We start from the raw sequence: 20408 nt of genomic DNA, 5'->3' as shown, positions 1-20408 counted from the left end.
CGGCTCAACCTCTCTGACTGCTGAAGATAGGCGCGGTACAAGGGAGTAGACAGAAGCAAGGTCGGACGTAGCAGAAGGTCGGGGCAGGCAGCAAGGATCGTAGTCAGGGGCAACGGCAGGAGGTCTGGAACACAGGCTAGGAACACACAAGGGAACGCTTTCACTAGGCACAAGGGCAACAAGATCTGGCGAGGGAGTGCAGGGGAAGTGAGGTATATATATGGAGTGCACAGGTGAACACACTAATTAGAACCACTGCGCCAATCAGCGGCGCAGTGGCCCTTTAAATCGCAGAGACCCGGCGCGCGCGCGCCCTAGGGAGCGGGGCCGCGCGCGCCGGGACAGGACCGACGGAGAGCGAGTCAGGTACGGGAGCCGGGGTGCGCATCGCGAGCGGGCGCCACCCGCATCGCGAATCGCATCCCGGCTGGAGGCGGTATCGCAGCGCACCCGGTCAGTGGATCTGACCGGGGCGCTGCAGTAACGAGAGTGTAGCGAGCGCTCCGGGGAGGAGCGGGGACCCGGAGCGCTCGGCGTAACAGTAGGTTTCTTAGACAACCGTGATCCCCTTTATATTCCGGGTCACCATAGACCCGTATGACACGGAATCGCCGACATGGGGGGATCTGATGACCACCCTGGGCATTTGTGCGGGGTGCCTGCTGATAGATATCAGCAGTCACCCCGGTCTGGTCCTTGCGCGGCGGGGACCAAAATTCCCACGGGCGTATGGATACGCCCTAGGTCCTTAACCCCTTAAGGACATAGGGCGTATCCATACGCCCCCGTTTCCAAGTCCTTAAGGACCGAGGGCGTATGGATACGCCCTGAGCATTACCGGCCCCCGCCGCTAGCCGGAGGGGAGCCGGGGCCGGATGCCTGCTGAAATCGTTCAGCAGGCATCCCGGCATATCGCCCAGGGGGGTCATTATGTCCCCCCATGTCGGCGATTGCCGCAGATCGCTGGACAATTCATTCCAGCGATCTGCGGTGGATTCCGGGTCAATCGGGTCTCCAGTGACCCGATGACCCGGAATTACTGGCTGATGGCCCCGAACAGCCATTGCCAGCTAGGGTGAGGTGGCACTGGTGCCACCTCACGATCGCCCTGATTCGTCGGCCGGTTTCCCGGCCGACCAATCAGGGCGCCTGCTGCGGGTGTCACTCCCGCAACCCGCTCCGCCCCTCTTCCGGAGGACGTGAGCGGGTGCGGGCAGAAGACCCCGGGTGCTGGGGACCCTGATCCCCGGCGTCCCTGTTGGGATCGGGGCCCGAGGAGCGACGGCGGCGGCGAGGGACTGACCTGTGCGGCGGCATCGTGGAGCAGCAGCAGGAGGTGAGTGACAGCCTCCTGCTGTTGCTTAGCAACAGCTCCCAGCATGCAAAAAGGGCATGCTGGGAGCTGTAGTTATGCAACAGCAGGAGGCAGACCACCACAACTCCCAGCATGCCCGTATGGGCATGCTGGGACTTTTAGTTTTGCAACAGCTGGAGGCACATTTTTCTATGGAAAAGTGTACCTTCAGCTGTTGTATAACTACAACTCCCAGCTTGCACAATCAGCTAAAGTGCATGCTGGGAGTTGTAGTGGTGCATCTGGTGGTTGCATAACTACAACTCCCAGAATGCCCGTTGGCTGTCGGTTACTGCTGAGAGTTGTAGTTTTGCAACAGCTGAAGGCACATTGAGTTAAGTAGCAAACCAGTGTGTCTCCAGCTGTTGCATAACTACAATCCCCAGCATCCCCAGCCAAAGTAGTATGCCTCCGGCTGTTGCATAACTACAAGACCCAGCATGCCCTTCATGCTGGGGGTCGTAGCTTTTGCAACAGCTGAAGGCACACTGGTTGCAAAACACTGAGTTTGTTACCAAACTCGGTGTTTCACAACCTGTGTGTCTCCAGCTGTTGCAAAACTGCAACTCCCAGCATGCACTGATAGACCGTACATGCTGGGAGTTGTAGTTTTGCAACAGCTGGATGTTTCTCATCCCCCCCCCCCCCCAATGTGAACGTACAGGGTACACTCACATTGGCGGAGGATTACAGTAAGTATCCGGCTGCAAGTTTGAGCTGCGGCAAATTTTCTGCCACAGCTCAAACTGCCAGCGAGAAACTACTGTGAACCCCCGCCCGTGCGACTGTACCCTAAAAACACTACACTACCAAAACATTAAATAAAAAGTAAAAAACACTACATATACACATACCCCTACACAGCCCCCCTCCCCAATAAAAATGAAAAACGTCTGGTACGTCACTGTTTCCAAAACGGAGCCTCCAGCTGTTGCAAAACTACAACTCCCAGCATGCACTGATAGACCGTACATGCTGGGAGTTGTAGTTTTGCAACAGCTGGATGTCCCCCCCCCCCAATGTGAACATACAGGGTACACTCACATGGGCGGAGGATTACAGTAAGTATCCGGCTGCAAGTTTGAGCTGCGGCAAATTTTCTGCCAGCGAGAATCTACTGTGAACCCCCACCCATGTGACTGTACCCTAAAAACACTACACTACACTAACACAAAATAAAATAAAAAGTAAAAAACACTACATATACACATACCCCTACACAGCCCCTCTCCCCTCCCCAATAAAAATGAAAAACGTCTGGTACGCCACTGTTTCCAGAATGGAACCTCCAGCTGTTGCAAAACAACTACTCCCAGTATTGCCAGATAGCCACTGACTGTCTAGGCATGCAGGGAGTTTTAAAACAGCTGGAGGCACCCTGTTTGGGAATCACTGGCATAGAATACCCCTATGTCCACCCCTATGCAAGTCCCTAATTTAGTCCTCAAATGCGCATGGCGCTCTCACTTTTGAGCCCTGTCGTAATTCAAGGCAACAGTTTAGGGTCACATATGGGGTATCGCCGTACTCGGGAGAAATTGTGTTACAAATTTTGGGGGGTATTTTCTGCTAATACCCTTTTTAAAAATGTAAAATTTTTGGGAAAACAAGCATTTTAGGTAAAAAAAAAATAATTTTTTTTACTTATACAAAAGTCATGAAACACCTGTGGGGTATAAAGGTTCACTTAACCCCTTGTTACGTTCCCCGAGGGGTCTAGTTTCCAAAATGGTATGCCATGTGTTTTTTTTTTTTTTTGCTGTCCTGGCACCATAGGGGCTTCCTAAATGCGGCATGCCCCCAGAGCAAAATTTGCTTTCAAAAAGCCAAATGTGACTCCTTCTCTTCTGAGACCTGTAGTGCGCCAGCAGAGCAATTTTCACCCCCATATGGGGTGTTTTCTGAATCGGGAGAAATTGGGTTTCAAATTTTGTACGGTATTTTCTGCTATTACCCTTTTTAAAAATGTAAAATTTTTGGGAAACCAAGCATTTTAGGTAAAAAAAATTTTTTTTTTTTTTTTTACATATGCAAAAGTCGTGAATCACCTGTAGGGTATTAAGGTTCACTTTACCCCTTGTTACGTTCCCTGAGGGGTCTAGTTTCCAAAATGGTATGCCATGTGTTTTTTTTTTGCTGTCCTGGCACCATAGGGGCTTCCTAAAGGTGACATGCCCCCCAAAAACCATTTGTCGCTCCTTCCCTTCTGAGCCCTCTACTGCGCCCGCTGAACAATTAACATAGACATATGAGGTATGTGCTTACTCTAGAGAAATTGGGTTTCAAATACAAGTAAACATTTTCTCCTTTTTACCCCTTGCAAAAATTCTAAAATTGGGTCTACAAGAACATGCGAGTGTAAAAAATGAAGATTTTCAATTTTCTCCTTCACTTTGCTGCTATTTGAAGACTCTTCAAATCCACTTCAAAACTGAACTGGTCCCTGAAAAATTGTGAGTTTGAAAATTTTGTGAAAAATTGGAAAATTGCTGCTGAACTTTGAAGCCCTCTGGTGTCTTCCAAAAGTAAAAACTCATAAATTTTATGATGCAAACATGAAGTAGACATATTGTATATGTGAAGCCCAAAAAAAATTATTTTGAATATCCATTTTCCTTACAAGCAGAGAGCTTCAAAGTTAGAAAAATGCAAAATTTTCATTTTTTTCATCAAATTTGGGGATTTTTCACCAAGAAAGGATGCAAGTTACCATAACATTTTACCACTAAGTTAAAGTAGAATATGTCACGAAAAAGCAATCTCGTAATCAGAATGATAACTAAAAGCATTCCAGAGTTATTAATGTTTAAAGTGACAGTGGTCAGATGTTCAAAAAATGCTCTGGTACTTAAGGTGAAAAAGGGCACGGTCCTTAAGGGGTTAAGTACCAGGACGTCAAGGCGTATCCATACGCCCTAGGTCCTTAAGTGGTTAATATCTTTAATAAAATATTTGCCATGTATTCAGATCTTGAGCACTAGTTACATCTGTTATTTCTATTTATTATTTTATAGACACCTGCGGTTGGTGTTTTATTAGTTGCCCGGTCTACACACTGTTGTTTTAGTATAAGAGAGCCATCCCATTCTATTTTTTCCTTCTGTTCAGTTTTTAACCGCTGCGATTTGAGCTCCTATATAAAACAATAATGGATATATGGCAACATTTGGATATCAAACAACAAAACTATGTAGTGGTCCCCAAACTGTGCCCCTCCAGATGTTACAAAACTGCAACTCTCGGCATGCCCAGACAATCCATGCATGCTGGGAGTTGTAGTTCTGCAACATCTGGAAGTCCACAGTTTGAAGACCACTACACAGTGGTCTCCAAACTGTGCCCCTCCAGATGTTGCAAAACTACAACTCCCAGCATGCACTGACAAACCGTGCATGTTGGAAGTTGTATTTTTGCAACAGTTGGAGGTACACCAGTGGGGAAACACTGAGCTTGAGCACTAGTTACATTTGTTATTTCTATTTATTATTTTATAGACACCTGCAGTTGGTGTTTTACTAGTTGCCTGGTCTACATACTGTTGTTTTAGTATAAGAGAGCCACCACACTCTATTTTTTCCGTTAACCGCTGGGATTTGAGCTCCTATATAAAACAGTAATGGAGTTAGTCTGTTACCTGACTCAGTGTTTCCCCACCAGTGTGCCACCAGCTGTGGCAAAACTACAACTCCTGGCATGCACGGTGTGTAAGTGCATGTTGGGAGTTGAAGTTTTGTAACGGCTGAACGTTTGTGCCCCCAGCTGTAAACCCCCGCCCGTGTGAATTTACCCTGAAAACACTACACTACAATTCACTTCACTAGATGAAGAGTAAAACACTATACACACCCTTACACTGTCTCGCCCCCATAAAAATTAATAACTGTTTGGGAAACACTGCCGTAGGGTATTTTTGGTGAAGGAGGCAAACGCCATGCTTGCATCTGGGTCTGCCCCTGGGCAAATCCCTAATTTAGGCCTCAAATGCGCATGGTACCTAGAAATTATTGAAGAAAATTTACCACTAACATAAAGTAAAATATGTCACAAAAAAAAAATCTTGGAATCAAATTCACAAGTAAAAGCAACAATTTTATTTATTTTTTTAAATCAACTGGTACCAGAAAGTTAAACAGATTTTTTAATTTCTCCTATTTAAAAAACGGTAATCCTTCCAGCCGGCAGCTGCTATATGCTCCACAGGAAGTTATTTTCTTTTTTTATTTATTTTCTCCGGTGGAAAACATTTTTTTTTTTTTTAGATCAACTGGTGCCAGAAAGTTGAACAGATTTGTAAATTAATTCTATTTAAAAATGTTAATCCTTACAGTACTTATCAGCTGCTGTATACTACAGAGGAAGTTCATTTCTGTCTGACCACAGTGCTCTCTGCTGACACCTCTGTCCATGTCAGGAACTGTCCAGAGCTGGATAGGTTTGCTATGGGGATTTTCTCCTATGGGACAGTTCCTTACATGGACAGAGGTGTCAGCAGAGAGCACTGTGGTCAGACAGACAGAAATGAACCAGCAGTTGATAAGTACTGTAAGGATTTTTATATAGAATTAATTTACAAACCTGTTCAACTTTCTGGCACCAGTTGATCTAAAAAAAAAAATAGTTTTCCACCGGAGAATCCCTTTAAATGATAACTCCAGAACATAAAAATTGTCCCCCATAGTGCCGGCAGTAAAAAAATAAAGATGTACATACCTTCCTCCGCTCCCCCGGGGCCTCCGGATGCCGGCTCCGGTCTCTTCCGCAATCCACTTCCTGGATGCTGGTGGTCGGATGAATCAGCCAATCAGCAGCCGCAGCGCAGTCCGACTCGACCAGCGATAGGCTGAGCGGCAGTGCAACGTTTTCGGCCCTGGCCGCAGGTGCCGGTGTAGTGAAAAATGTTGTGTCCTGAAGCGTTTTCACACTGCCGCTAAGCCTATCGCCGGCAGAGTCGGACTGCGATGCGGCTCGTGATTGGCTGATTCATCCGACCACCGGCAACCAGGAAGTGGATCGCGGCGGAGACCAGAGCCAGTTACCGGAAGCCCCGGGGGAGCGGAGGAAGGTATGTACATCTTTATTTTTTTACTGCCGGCAGTATGGGCGACAATTTTTATATTTCAGAGTTCTCCTTTAAAGTGAAAGTGGGCTGAGTCCACTGTGAAATTCATAAATAGGAGAGAAAACAAACTGCTAGGAGAGAACCCATTTAATTAAAAGAACATGTTAACTGGATTTTAATGCAGATTGTTTTATTTCAGAAAACAGTTTTAGAGGAGCATCCCCAAAAAACTATAGCAGAACTTACAGAGAAGTTTGGTGCCCCTCACTTGCCTACTGTGGAAGAGACTGATGAAAATTTGGCTGTAAGTATTTTTCAGGGATCCTTTAAAGGCTGTAGATATTTGTTTTACAGTGGGTTTTATGTTGTGAGAATAACTAGGTCCGTACACAATAGCTAAATGGAAAGACATAGTTTACTAGTTTACTTTAGTTTACTAAAACCTTAAAGGGTACCTTTCATCAAAAAAAACTGTCACGATGCCGGCTGGCAGGAGGTGGATCCTCTGTGCCAGAGAGGGATTGGCGTGGACCGTGCTAGTGGACCGGTTCTAAGTCACTACTGGTTTTCACCAGAGCCCGCCGCAAAGCGGGATGGTCTTGCTGCGGCGGTAGTGACCAGGTCGTATCCACTAGCAACGGCTCAACCTCTCTGACTGCTGAAGATAGGCGCGGTACAAGGGAGTAGACAGAAGCAAGGTCGGACGTAGCAGAAGGTCGGGGCAGGCAGCAAGGATCGTAGTCAGGGGCAACGGCAGGAGGTCTGGAACACAGGCTAGGAACACACTAGGAAACGCTTTCACTGGCACAATGGCAACAAGATCCGGCGAGGGAGTGCAGGGGAAGTGAGGTATAAATAGGGAGTGCACAGGTGAACACACTAATTAGAACCACTGCGCCAATCAGCGGCGCAGTGGCCCTTTAAATCGCAGAGACCCGGCGCGCGCGCGCCCTAGGGAGCGGGGCCGCGCGCGCCGAGACAGGACCGACGGAGAGCGAGTCAGGTACGGGAGCCGGGGTGCGCATCGCGAGCGGGCGCCACCCGCATCGCGAATCGCATCCCGGCTGGAGGCGGTATCGCAGCGCACCGGGTCAGAGGATCTGACCGGAGCGCTGCAGTAGCGAGAGTGTAGCGAGCGCTCCGGGGAGGAGCGGGGACCCGGAGCGCTCGGCGTAACAGTACCCCCCCCCTTGGGTCTCCCCCTCTTCTTAGAGCCTGAGAACCTGAGGAGCAGACTTTTGTCTAGGATATTGTCCTCAGGTTCCCAGGATCTCTCTTCAGGACCACAACCCTCCCAATCGACTAAAAAAAAAGTTTTCCCTCTGACCTTCTTGGAGGCCAGTATCTCCTTTACGGAGAAGATGTCCGAGGAGCCGGAAACAGGAGTGGGAGAAACAAGTTTGGGAGAGAAACGGTTGATGATGAGTGGTTTAAGAAGAGAAACGTGAAAGGCATTAGGAATACGAAGAGAAGGAGGAAGAAGAAGTTTGTAAGAGACAGGATTAATCTGGCACAAAATTTTGAAAGGACCAAGATAGCGTGGTCCCAATTTGTAGCTAGGGACACGGAAGCGGACATATTTGGCGGAGAGCCATACCTTGTCTCCAGGAGAAAAAATGGGGGGAGCTCTTCTTTTTTTATCAGCAAACTTCTTCATGCGTGATGAAGCCTGTAAGAGAGAATTTTGGGTCTCTTTCCATATGGTGGAAAGATCACGAGATATTTCATCCACAGCGGGCAAACCAGAGGGCAAGGGAGTAGGGAGGGGGGGAAGAGGGTGACGGCCGTACACCACGAAAAATGGGGATTTGGAGGAAGATTCAGAGATTCTGAAGTTATACGAGAATTCGGCCCATGGTAGAAGATCTGCCCAGTCATCCTGGCGGGAGGAAACAAAATGCCGTAAATAATCACCCAAGACCTGGTTAATTCTTTCTACTTGCCTATTGGATTGAGGATGATATGCAGAAGAAAAGTTTAATTTAATCTTGAGTTGTTTACAGAGAGCCCTCCAGAATTTTGACACGAATTGGACGCCTCTATCCGAGACGATCTGCGTGGGCAACCCGTGAAGACGAAAAATGTGTACAAAAAATTGTTTTGCCAACTGAGGCGCTGAAGGAAGACCAGGAAGAGGGATGAAATGTGCCATTTTGGAGAATCGATCAACGACCACCCAAACAACAGTGTTGCCACGGGATGGGGGTAAGTCTGTAATAAAGTCCATACCAATCAGAGACCAAGGCTGTTCGGGGACAGGCAGAGGATGAAGAAGACCAGCGGGCTTCTGGCGAGGAGTCTTATCCCGGGCACAGACAGTGCAGGCTCGCACAAAATCCACGACATCCGTCTCCAGAGTCGGCCACCAATAGAAACGAGAGATGAGTTGCACGGATTTCTTGATGCCCGCATGACCTGCGAGATGGGAGGAGTGACCCCATTTGAGGATTCCGAGGCGTTGGCGTGGAAAGACGAAGGTCTTCCCTGGAGGAGTTTGCCTGATGGAGGCTGGAGAAGTGGAGATCAGGCAGTCAGGAGGAATGATGTGTTGCGGAGAGAGCTCTACTTCCGAGGCATCCGAGGAACGAGAGAGAGCATCGGCCCTAATGTTCTTATCGGCAGGCCGAAAGTGAATTTCGAAATTAAATCGGGCAAAGAACAGAGACCACCTGGCCTGGCGAGGATTCAGCCGTTGGGCAGACTGGAGATAGGAGAGGTTCTTGTGATCGGTGTAAATAATAACTGGAAATCTTGATCCCTCCAGCAGATGCCTCCATTCCTCAAGTGCTAATTTAATGGCTAGAAGCTCTCGATCCCCGATGGAGTAGTTCCTCTCTGCCGGAGAGAAGGTCCTAGAAAAAAACCACAAGTAACAGCATGCCCGGAAGAATTTTTTTGTAGAAGGACCGCTCCAGCTCCTACTGAGGAGGCATCAACCTCCCATAGGAAGGGTTTAGATGGGTCAGGTCTGGAGAGCACGGGAGCCGAAGAAAAGGCAGACTTGAGCTGTTTAAAGGCGTCCTCCGCTTGAGGAGGCCATGACTTAGGATTGGCATTCTTTTTGGTTAAAGCCACGATAGGAGCCACAATGGTAGAAAAATGTGGAATAAATTGTCTGTAATAATTGGCGAACCCCAAAAAACGTTGGATAGCACGGAGTCCGGAGGGGCGTGGCCAATCTAAGACGGCAGAGAGTTTGTCTGGATCCATTTGTAGTCCCTGGCCAGAGACCAAGTATCCTAGGAAAGGAAGAGATTGGCATTCAAACAGACATTTCTCCATCTTGGCATAAAGTTGATTGTCACGAAGTCTCTGAAGAACCATACGGACATGCTGGCGGTGTTCTTCTAGGTTGGCAGAAAAATCAGGATATCGTCCAGATATACAACAACACAGGAGTATAAGAGGTCACGAAAAATTTCATTAACAAAGTCTTGGAAGACGGCAGGGGCGTTGCACAGGCCAAAGGGCATGACCAGATACTCAAAGTGTCCATCTCTAGTGTTAAATGCCATTTTCCATTCATCCCCCTCTCTGATGCGGATGAGATTATAAGCACCTCTTAAGTCCAGTTTGGTAAAGATGTGGGCACCTTGGAGGCGATCAAAGAGTTCAGAGATGAGAGGTAGGGGGTAGCGGTTCTTTACCGTGATTTTATTAAGACCGCGGTAGTCAATGCAAGGACGTAGGGAGCCATCTTTTTTGGACACAAAGAAAAATCCGGCTCCGGCAGGAGAGGAGGATTTGCGGATAAAGCCCTTTTTTAAATTTTCCTGGATGTACTCAGACATAGCAAGAGTCTCTGGGGCAGAGAGAGGATAAATTCTGCCCCGGGGTGGAGTAGTGCCCGGGAGGAGGTCAATAGGACAGTCATAAGGCCTGTGAGGAGGTAGAGTCTCAGCTTGTTTTTTGCAAAAAACATCCGCAAAGTCCATATAGGCCTTAGGGAGACCAGTTACAGGGGGAACCACAGAGTCACGGCAAGGAGTACTGGGAACCGGTTTAAGGCAGTCCTTGAAACAAGAGGGGCCCCAACTCTTGATCTCTCCAGTGGACCAATCCAGGGTTGGGGAATGGTGTTGAAGCCAGGGTAGTCCAAGGAGAATTTCGGAAGTGCAATTGGGGAGGACCAAAAACTCAATTTTCTCGTGATGAGGTCCGATGCACATTAGGAGGGGCTCCGTGCGGAGACGTATGGTACAGTCCAATCTTTCATTGTTAACACAATTGATGTAGAGGGGTCTGGCGAGACTGGTCACCGGGATGTTGAACCTGTTGATGAGAGCGGCCAGAATAAAATTTCCTGCAGATCCGGAATCCAAGAAGGCCATAGTAGAGAAGGAGAAGGTAGAGGCAGATATCCGCACAGGCACAGTAAGACGTGGAGAAGCAGAGTTGACATCAAGGACTGTCTCACCTTTGTGCGGAGTCAGCGTACGTCTTTCCAGGCGGGGAGGACGGATAGGACAATCCTTCAGGAAGTGTTCGGTACCGGCACAGTGCAGGCAGAGATTCTCCATGCGGCGTCGTGTCCTCTCTTGAGGTGTCAGGCGAGACCGGTCGACCTGCATAGCCTCCACGGCGGGAGGCACAGGAACGGATTGCAGGGGACCAGAGGAGAGAGGAGCCGGGGAGAGAAAACGCCTCGTGCGAACAAAGTCCATATCCTGGCGGAGCTCCTGACGCCTTTCGGAAAAACGCATGTCAATGCGAGTGGCTAGATGAATGAGTTCATGTAGGTTAGCAGGGATTTCTCGTGCGGCCAGAACATCTTTAATGTTGCTGGATAGGCCTTTTTTAAAGGTCGCGCAGAGGGCCTCATTATTCCAGGATAGTTCAGAAGCAAGAGTACGGAATTGTACGGCGTACTTGCCAATGGAAGAATTACCCTGGACCAGGTTCAACAGGGCAGTCTCAGCAGAAGAGGCTCGGGCAGGTTCCTCAAAGACACTTCGAATTTCTGAGAAGAAGGAGTGTACAAAGGCAGTGACGGGGTCATTGCGGTCCCAGAGCGGTGTGGCCCATGACAGAGCTTTTCCAGACAGAAAGCTGACTACGAAAGCCACCTTAGACCTTTCAGTAGGAAACTGGTCCGACATCATCTCCAAGTGCAGGGAACATTGGGAAAGAAAACCACGGCAAAATTTAGAGTCCCCATCAAATTTATCCGGCAAGGATAGTCGTAGGCCTGGAGCGGCCACTCGCTGCGGAGGAGGTGCAGGAGCTGGCGGAGGAGATGATTGCTGAAGCTGTGGTAGTAGCTGCTGTAGCATCACGGTCAGTTGAGACAGCTGGTGGCCTTGTTGCGCTATCTGTTGTGACTGCTGGGCGACCACCGTGGTGAGGTCGGCGACAACTGGCAGAGGAACTTCAGCGGGATCCATGGCCGGATCTACTGTCACGATGCCGGCTGGCAGGAGGTGGATCCTCTGTGCCAGAGAGGGATTGGCGTGGACCGTGCTAGTGGACCGGTTCAAAGTCACTACTGGTTTTCACCAGAGCCCGCCGCAAAGCGGGATGGTCTTGCTGCGGCGGTAGTGACCAGGTCGTATCCACTAGCAACGGCTCAACCTCTCTGACTGCTGAAGATAGGCGCGGTACAAGGGAGTAGACAGAAGCAAGGTCGGACGTAGCAGAAGGTCGGGGCAGGCAGCAAGGATCGTAGTCAGGGGCAACGGCAGGAGGTCTGGAACACAGGCTAGGAACACACTAGGAAACGCTTTCACTGGCACAATGGCAACAAGATCCGGCGAGGGAGTGCAGGGGAAGTGAGGTATAAATAGGGAGTGCACAGGTGAACACACTAATTAGAACCACTGCGCCAATCAGCGGCGCAGTGGCCCTTTAAATCGCAGAGACCCGGCGCGCGCGCGCCCTAGGGAGCGGGGCCGCGCGCGCCGAGACAGGACCGACGGAGAGCGAGTCAGGTACGGGAGCCGGGGTGCGCATCGCGAGCGGGCGCCACCCGCATCGCGAATCGCATCCCGGCTGGAGGCGGTATCGCAGCGCACCGGGTCAGAGGATCTGACCGGAGCGCTGCAGTAGCGAGAGTGTAGTGAGCGCTCCGGGGAGGAGCGGGGACCCGGAGCGCTCGGCGTAACAAAAACTTTTGATATATTATAGTTTAATGTATGCAGAATAAATTTCCAATAGCATGTTATTAAAAAAATATGCTTCTTTCTATTTAATTTTCCACTTTGAAAAAATGACCACTAGGGGTCTCCCTACCAGTCCTTTTTTTTATAGATTTCAGACTCATGCAGCCAGGACACAGGCAAACTCCCTGGCAGTGAGCAGTGCTGAGTTTGTCTGTGTTCCGGCTGCAGTCTGAGATTTAGGACTCCTTCATGAGTCTGAAATCTATAAAAAAGGACTGGTAGGGAGACCCCAAGTGGTCATTTTTTCAAAGTGGAAAATTAAATAGAAAGAAGCATATTTTTTAATAACATGCTATTGGAAAGTTATTCTGCATACATTAATCTATAATATATCAAAAGTTTTTTTGATGAAAGGTATCCTTTAAAGTGGCATTCCAGGATTTTTTTTTTTTATTTCACTATGCTACAGGAGCTGGAAAGTTAGTATAGTTCATAATATAGTGTCTGTACCTGTGTGTGACTGTTTTCTCACAATTCTTATATGATTTTCACCCCACTATTTATTTTTAACAGCATACAAAATGACTGTTGTCTCAGATTTTTCCCAGCATGCAATGCAGCCGAGACCTGACCTCACTAGTCAGCTGATGACAGGGAGCCTGTCTGCTTCAATGGGTGGAGGGATTAATCTTCAATGGCGGGGGGGGGGGGGGGGGGCGGCTGATGTGTGGGAGGGAGGAAAATGGAATTTTGGGATTTGTACAAAAAAAAAAAAAAGTCAAACAGGAAATACCGGTTCACAAAAAGCTAGCCACAGTGTTCTGGTAATCTCACAACATAGCCATTTATCCCCAAGAAAAGCGCAGATCCTTCCTAATCATGTCCATTACTGTCTGCCAGGTACATACTAAAATCACCTTATGGTGGATAACCCCTTTAAGGATGCAGAGTATGCATTTATGTCCCTGTCGATCACATTGGTGTCCTGCATTAATACTTAAAGGGGTACTCTGGTTGAAAACTTTTTTTTTTTATGAACTGATGCCAGAAAGTGAAATTACTTTTTAGCAGCTGTATGCTAAAGAGGAAATTCTTTTCTTTTTTAATTTATTTTTTGTCATGTCCACAGTGCTCTCTGCTGACACCTCTGTCCGTGTCAGGAACTGTCCAGAGCAGCATAGGTTTGCTATGGGGTGTTACGCCGAGCGCTCCGGGTCCCCGCTCCTCCCCGGAGCGCTCACGGCATTCTCCTGTTCGCAGCGCCCCGGTCAGACCCGCTGACCGGGTGCGCTGTGATTATGTCCCCAGCCGGGATGCGACTCGCGATGCTGGACGCGCCCGCTCGCGGTGCGCATCCCGACCCGCATACCAGACTTGTTCCCCGTCTGTGCTGTCCCGGCACGCGCGGCCCCGCTCCCTAGGGCGCGCGCGTGTCCGGTCTTTGCAATTTAAAAGGCCGGTGCGCCACTAATTGGCGCATGGGTTTTAATCAATATCTTCACCTGTGCACTTCCCTATAATACCTCACTTCCCCTGCACTTCCTTGCCGGATCTTGTTGCCATTGTGCCAGTGAAAGCGTTTCCTTGTGTGTTCCTAGCCTGTGTTCCAGACCTCCTGCCGTTGCCCCTGACTACGATCCTTGCTGCCTGCCCTGACCTTCTGCTACGTCCGACTCTGCTCTTGTCTACTCCCTTGTACCGCGCCTATCTTAGCAGTCAGACAGTCAGAGAGGTTGAGCCGTTGCCGGTGGATACGACCTGGTTGCTACCGCCGCTGCAAGTCCATCCCGCTTTGCGGCGGGCTCTGGTGAAAACCAGTAGCAACTTAGAACCGGTCCACCGACACGGTCCACACCAATCCCTCTCTGACACAGAGGATCCACCTCCAGCCTGCCGAATCCTGACATGGGGATTTTCTCCTGCTCTGGACAGTTCCTGATACGGGCATCAGGTGTCAGCAGAGAGCACTGTGGACAAGAAAAAAAGTAATTTACAAATCTGTTTAACTTTCTAGCACCAGTTGATTTAAAAAAAAAAAAAAAAGTTTTCCACCGGAGTACCCCTTTAAGATGCGGCAATCTAAAAACTGCTAAAATACAGTGGTGTTTGGTTCATGGGGCTGATCCCGGGGTCCCGATCAGCTGAGATGATGGCCAGAGATATGTTTCCTGCCACCGTGCTGTCCGATCAGCGCTCTGCTAATACAGTCAACTATGGGGGACTAAAAAATGTTGAGTAAAATTTAAGTTTGTCACCTCCCTTTTCCAGTTTTTCAACTAAACTAATATAAACAAAAATAAACACAAACATATTTGGTATCATTGTGTTCTGAAACGTCCAAACTACTAAAATGTATTGGAGAAAAGCAAGGAAGGTAGGATCCAGCTCAAATGCAAATAAAATCCATTTATTGTGGACAAAGCAGGAACAAGAAGGTAGTTACGCGTTTCAAGCGTCAAGCGCTCTTAGTCATACAACATGTAAAAGGAAAACATGGGTATATATATAGGTGGAGCAATCCTATCTGAGCACAGGTGCTGTGGTCAGGTGGTATATTAACTCCTTCCAAACTTCACGATTGTCACAAATTGTAAAACGTACATAGGCAGATAGTACAATAGCCAGGTTAAAAGCCAGTGTAAGAAGAATGGGTTAAAACCAGAAAAAAACTGCAAATGGAGACAGATAATACAAATAACAAATATCAAATGCCAGGTATATGTAAAGTACAAAAAAGAGAATAAATATAAACTCTAGATACCTGTATAAAAGATAATGGTTATATCTTGAACAATATATATATATATATATATATATATATATATATATATATATATATGTATGTACCATAAGCTGGCATAAGGAGAACGTATATCTCTGGAGAGACACCCACATGAGAACTTGAACAGAGAAAACAGGAACACATAGATAAATGAAAATAGATTTGAAACGGATTCAGAGCAATATGGATTGAACAAAAACTATTCCAGGCAACAATAAGGCCAAAATATGAAATAAATAGGAATAGTGATATAACAGGAATAATCACTTAATAGTGTAATATAACATCCTGGTGTTTGTTCAATCCAAACGGTACACGAGTTGAGAGCTTCAGAATCCAAATCATTTCTCTGTTCAACAATTTCTGTCATTCCCCACGATTTGGCAATAACAGCACTCCATTGGTTCCTTTCAGTTTACTCACCTTATTCTCCTGAGTTATGTGGATTCTTGGGTATTGTAGTTTTGTTTTTGTTGGAACACAATTAATTTATCTTCGATGGATGTTTTTTTTCTACAAACCACAGGAGCCTCGATGGGGACCAAATTTTCCCCTTCTTTGGCGAATATTTTCAAGTGTTGGTGGGAATCCTTGTATCTTTTTTCTTCTGATAACCCATTTACTGATAGGTTGGTCTGGTACGGTCGCTACATCGATGACCTCTTATATATATGGGGTCCCGGTGTGGCAGCCGTACCGGATTTTACCAAACTCAGTTAGAGATAGGACTCGGCATCAGCTCTATTCCGCTCTCTGTCATGCCTGTTTAATCAGGAACGAGCTCTGAGCAGGTGGGTCTACACTTGGATAACAACTTCAGGGTGCTTCTCTAGTTATTCCAGTAATATTGATACACCAAAAGAAATTGAAAAGAAGAGAGCACTCACTGTTAGGGCGATTCAGGGGCCTGACAAAGCACACATTGAGCCACATTGAACATCGCCCGCTGCCTGAATACCCCCACACACCTCCATATCCCACACAGTGCATGTCTTCACAATAAAGGATACAGATCAAGATGCCTTAACAGTGAGTGCTCTCTTCTTTTCTATTTCTTTTTGTGTATCAATACTACATGGGTATCATTGTAATCGTATTGACTTACAGAATAAAAATAACATGTCATTTAAACCCTAAATGAACTGCGTAAAAACAAGACTTTTTTTGTAAAATGAGTGATGCCATTACATAGTACAATTGCTACTGCATAAAACAATTATTGCCCTGTCGATTAATTTTCCATTTTACTATTTACTTTATTTTAAAATAATCCTAAAATTAAGCTGAGGCTTCCATGTTTGCCTGTGATGATAAGGTATTCAAAGGTTACTAAGCAGACACAGGCATGTTTTTCATTCATTTCAATAAGACAGCCCCTGTCCATTGTTGCCTATGTCCATGGGACTTGCAGTAAAGCATATCTCCAAATGCTGTTAAAAACAGCTCACGCATAATGGCAGCCCCGATAATAATGTATAAAAAGGGGGGAAAATACAGTTAGAAAATAGGAACATTGTTTAGTATCTGGCTGAAATCAGTGAAAAAAAAGTTCAGGTGATACATTATATTTAAGTGATAAAACAAAATACAGAAAGTACATAAAGAAACAAGAGTTAAAGCAAGTCAAATATAAATTAAATGAAGCAAGGTATAAAGAAGAAAACAAGGAACAATATATATTTAGCTATAAGTCAAGAGCACGGCAGATGTCTAAGCAGAGTCATAAACTATTTAATAGACAAGTCAATTTTTTTCTCATGAATGGATGTCTAGACAAGTAAAATTAGTGAAAGAAAACAAGCATAGTCAGCATGGGAGACATTGGATCATAGATACATATTCCAAGAAACAAGTGAATTTAGAGTATAGAAACACATTATTTTATGCACATGGTAACTGTCTTAAACGTCTATCTGCCTAGGTTGTTAAAACCACCTTTCCCTGCTATAAGTAACAACAGGAGGAGGTCTCACCACTGAAACCCCAACCGATATTAACTTTTGACATGCTTGTGTGACATGTCAAAGTTAATTTAAATGACAGTAACACTTTAAAGAAAAAAACTGACAGGAACATCACCCACACTACTTGTATGTAAGACCATGAGCTATGTAGTATTTAGATATTTAGACACTCACTGTTAGATGCTTCGCAATCGTTTTTTCTTTATTCAATCTTTTTCATAAAATTCAAAGCTGTAAAATTCAAAGCTTGCAGATGTTAAATTCGGTATACAACCCAGAAGAGATCTTATTCACTAGTCGGGAGCCATCAGGGTCTGACGTGACATTTCGGGGGAACGCCCCCTTACTCATGCGTACTAGAATCTGAGATTCCAGGACGATCAAGGAACATATCCATGTCTATCATGTCCACATTGTAGCAACATTATAAAAGGTGAAAACACCCATCACCCAAAAAGTGGTATTGAAATTCTGAGTAAAGGTTTTTCACATGTAACACAGATGATGTTGTTTATATGCTCAAATAATAATAATGGATCATAAAAATGACATTAGGAAAGCTTTAAACACCAAATTAGTGAGTGAATCATCTAAATTCAGTTAGACTACTGTCGCAAGACATTTTTTAGAAAAACCGCATAACGTGTATGAATTAAGGTGGCAAATCCTAGAACAAATTCACACTGAAGCGAATGACAATTTAAACCGCATGCATCTCCTGCAAAGGGAAGCATATTGGATAACTTACCTGGAAACGATTTCCCCATCAGGCTTGAATGAGGTCTACAGTCTAAAAGCTTATTTATAAATAATATTGTAATCTAGGATATTGAGGAGAATGCACACTATGTTTAAAATTATCGTTTTTACGAAATAATTGCAAAAATTTCTTGATTGACTATAGGTGTGCATCCTGCTTAAAATTTCCTGGAATCTCAGGTTCTAGTACGCATGAGTAAGGGGGCGTTCCCCCGAAACGTCACGTCAGACCCTGATGGCTCCCGACTAGTGAATAAGATCTCTGCTGGGACGGTTGTATGCCGAATATAACATCTGCAAGCTTTGAATTTTACAGCTTTGAATTTTATGCAAAAAATTGAATAAAGAAAAAACGATTGTGAAGCATCTAACAGAGAGTGTCTAAATATCTAAATAATACATAGCTCATGGTCTTACATACAAGTATTTGCATCGGGGGATTGGTGAATACCCACACCTGAGCACTGCCTAGTAGTCTACACAGGACTTTTTCTCTACCGTCACCTGATATACAGGTTAAAAAGTGTGGGCGAAGCTATATCTAACGCAGTTTACCTTGTCCATAATCCAAATATGCAAATCATACTCTTCAAAATTACCTGTCGTAAAAAATTGTTATTTTATTGTGTAGATAATAACATTATATGTATATTTGTAATGTACATTGGTTAAAAAAAATTGTATATTTTTGGGTGAAAAAATTATGTCCCTGCAGCTATTGCCTGTGTGTCTCGGTGCAGAGGCAAAATTCATTAAGTGAGGGCAGGACAAGCAGGGCTCTGTGCAGGCTCCTGGCTTGTCGGTCATCCTGCTGTGTGAGCTGAGAGCATGTCACAGAGCCACAGTGCACATGGCCCTGATTGTCCTTAGTGCACAGAGTCCTGCTTGTCTGCCCATATTTTATCTCTTTTATCTCTGCTTAGAGACACCCTAAAATATACACATTTTGGCCCTGGGATGCACCCCCCTCCCCAATAAGAATGCATGCTGCTCGGGGCACGTCAAGCCAACATGCTGAAGAAAAGAAGATGAATAGTTATGAAGAGGGTAGCATCCCAGGGCCAGAGTGGGCAATAGAATGTTCCTGGGGAATGCACCTGGTGCTTCCAAAGTGTTATTTGCATATTTGGATTATTAAAGATATCTCTGGAGCAGGGCAACAGCTTTTGAAAAGGTAAACTGTGTTAGATTCAGGATCACCAGCACTTTTACGGTCTATTCACATGTACAGTATCCTGTGCAGATTTGATGCGCAGGATTTGAAGCTGTATGCAGTCATTTAGTTTACACTGAAATCTGCAGCATAAAATCCTGTGCATTAAATCTGCATAGGATACTGTACGTGTTATTACACCATTAACCTGTATAATCATGTTAGTGCAGGTGATACTGCTGTCAGATGCTGCTGTCAATGTACTGTGGTGCAACAGACAGATATAAGGGCTTGTTTTTTGTGCTACCAGTTGTATTGACACATTTCATTTTACCGTAAAATCTATGGTGCAAAAAAATATATATATTATTTTTGGTGGAAAAGTGATAAGAAACCGACAATTTTGCTAATTAATTTTTAAGTTTTTACGCAGTGCCCTTTATGTTAAAACTGACATGTTCTTTTCATTCCGTGGGTAAGTACGATTAAAATGATCGCAATCTTGACATGCATTTCTTTTATTTTACAGTTTAAAACCCCTTCTGACCCCTATGACTTTTTTCTTTTTCTGTATACAGGGCTGCATGAGGGCTCATTTTTTTCGCTGTGACCTTTAGTTTTCATTGTTACCACTTTTGCCTATATGTGACTTTTTGATCACTTTTTATAATTTTTTTTCTGGGATGTGATGTGACCTAAAATTTTGGACTTTGGTATTTTTTTTACGTTTACGCAGTTTACCGTACAGGATCAGTAACAAAATATTTTAATAGATCAGACATTTCCGCACGCGGTGATACCAAATATGTTGATTATTTTTATTTTTTACTTTTTTGGGGGAAAATGGAAAAAGAGAGGAATTTTATTGGGAGAGAAGCTTATTCACTTTTATTAAAACTTTTTTTTTACTTTTTGTTTTACACTTTTATAGACCCTACAGGGGACTATTTTTTTTGCTATATTTAGATTGTAGATACTGATCAGTGCTTTGCATATGCAAAGCACTGATCAGTGTTATCAGTGATCTACTTCTCTGGTCTACTCGACAGCAGACCAGAGAAGAATACCCCATGATGATGGCCGGAGGCAGGTGAAGGGACCTCAGTCTGCCATCTTGGTTGATCTAATCCCCGTAGCCATGCCCCAGGTGATCAGATCAGCCACCAGAATCGCTGCAGATGCCGTGATCAGTATTGATCATGGCATCTTAGGGGTTAATGGTGGACATCAGCACGATCA

At 45.6% G+C, this 20408-nt stretch overlaps 1 protein-coding gene across 4 annotated transcripts in view; it reads left to right on the top strand.

Moving 5' to 3' along the window:
• LOC130282588 (DPY30 domain-containing protein 1-like) overlaps positions 1-20408 on the top strand; it is a 180214-nt gene that overhangs the window by 142515 nt on the left and 17291 nt on the right. For 3 of the 4 annotated variants that reach the window (XM_056530957.1, XM_056530958.1, XM_056530956.1), the window contains exon 4: positions 6613-6717. The exons of the other annotated variant lie outside the window; for it this stretch is intronic. In XM_056530957.1, the coding sequence (XP_056386932.1) occupies positions 6613-6717 (105 nt within the window). The remainder of the gene's footprint in view (positions 1-6612; positions 6718-20408) is intronic. 4 annotated transcript variants of the gene reach the window in all.

Source organism: Hyla sarda, chromosome 7 (assembly GCF_029499605.1).
Source record: "Hyla sarda isolate aHylSar1 chromosome 7, aHylSar1.hap1, whole genome shotgun sequence".
NCBI classification, from domain to species: Eukaryota; Metazoa; Chordata; class Amphibia; order Anura; family Hylidae; genus Hyla; species Hyla sarda.
The sequence above is the reverse complement of the archived record's forward strand: the minus strand, read 5'-3'. Positions and strand labels throughout refer to the sequence as shown.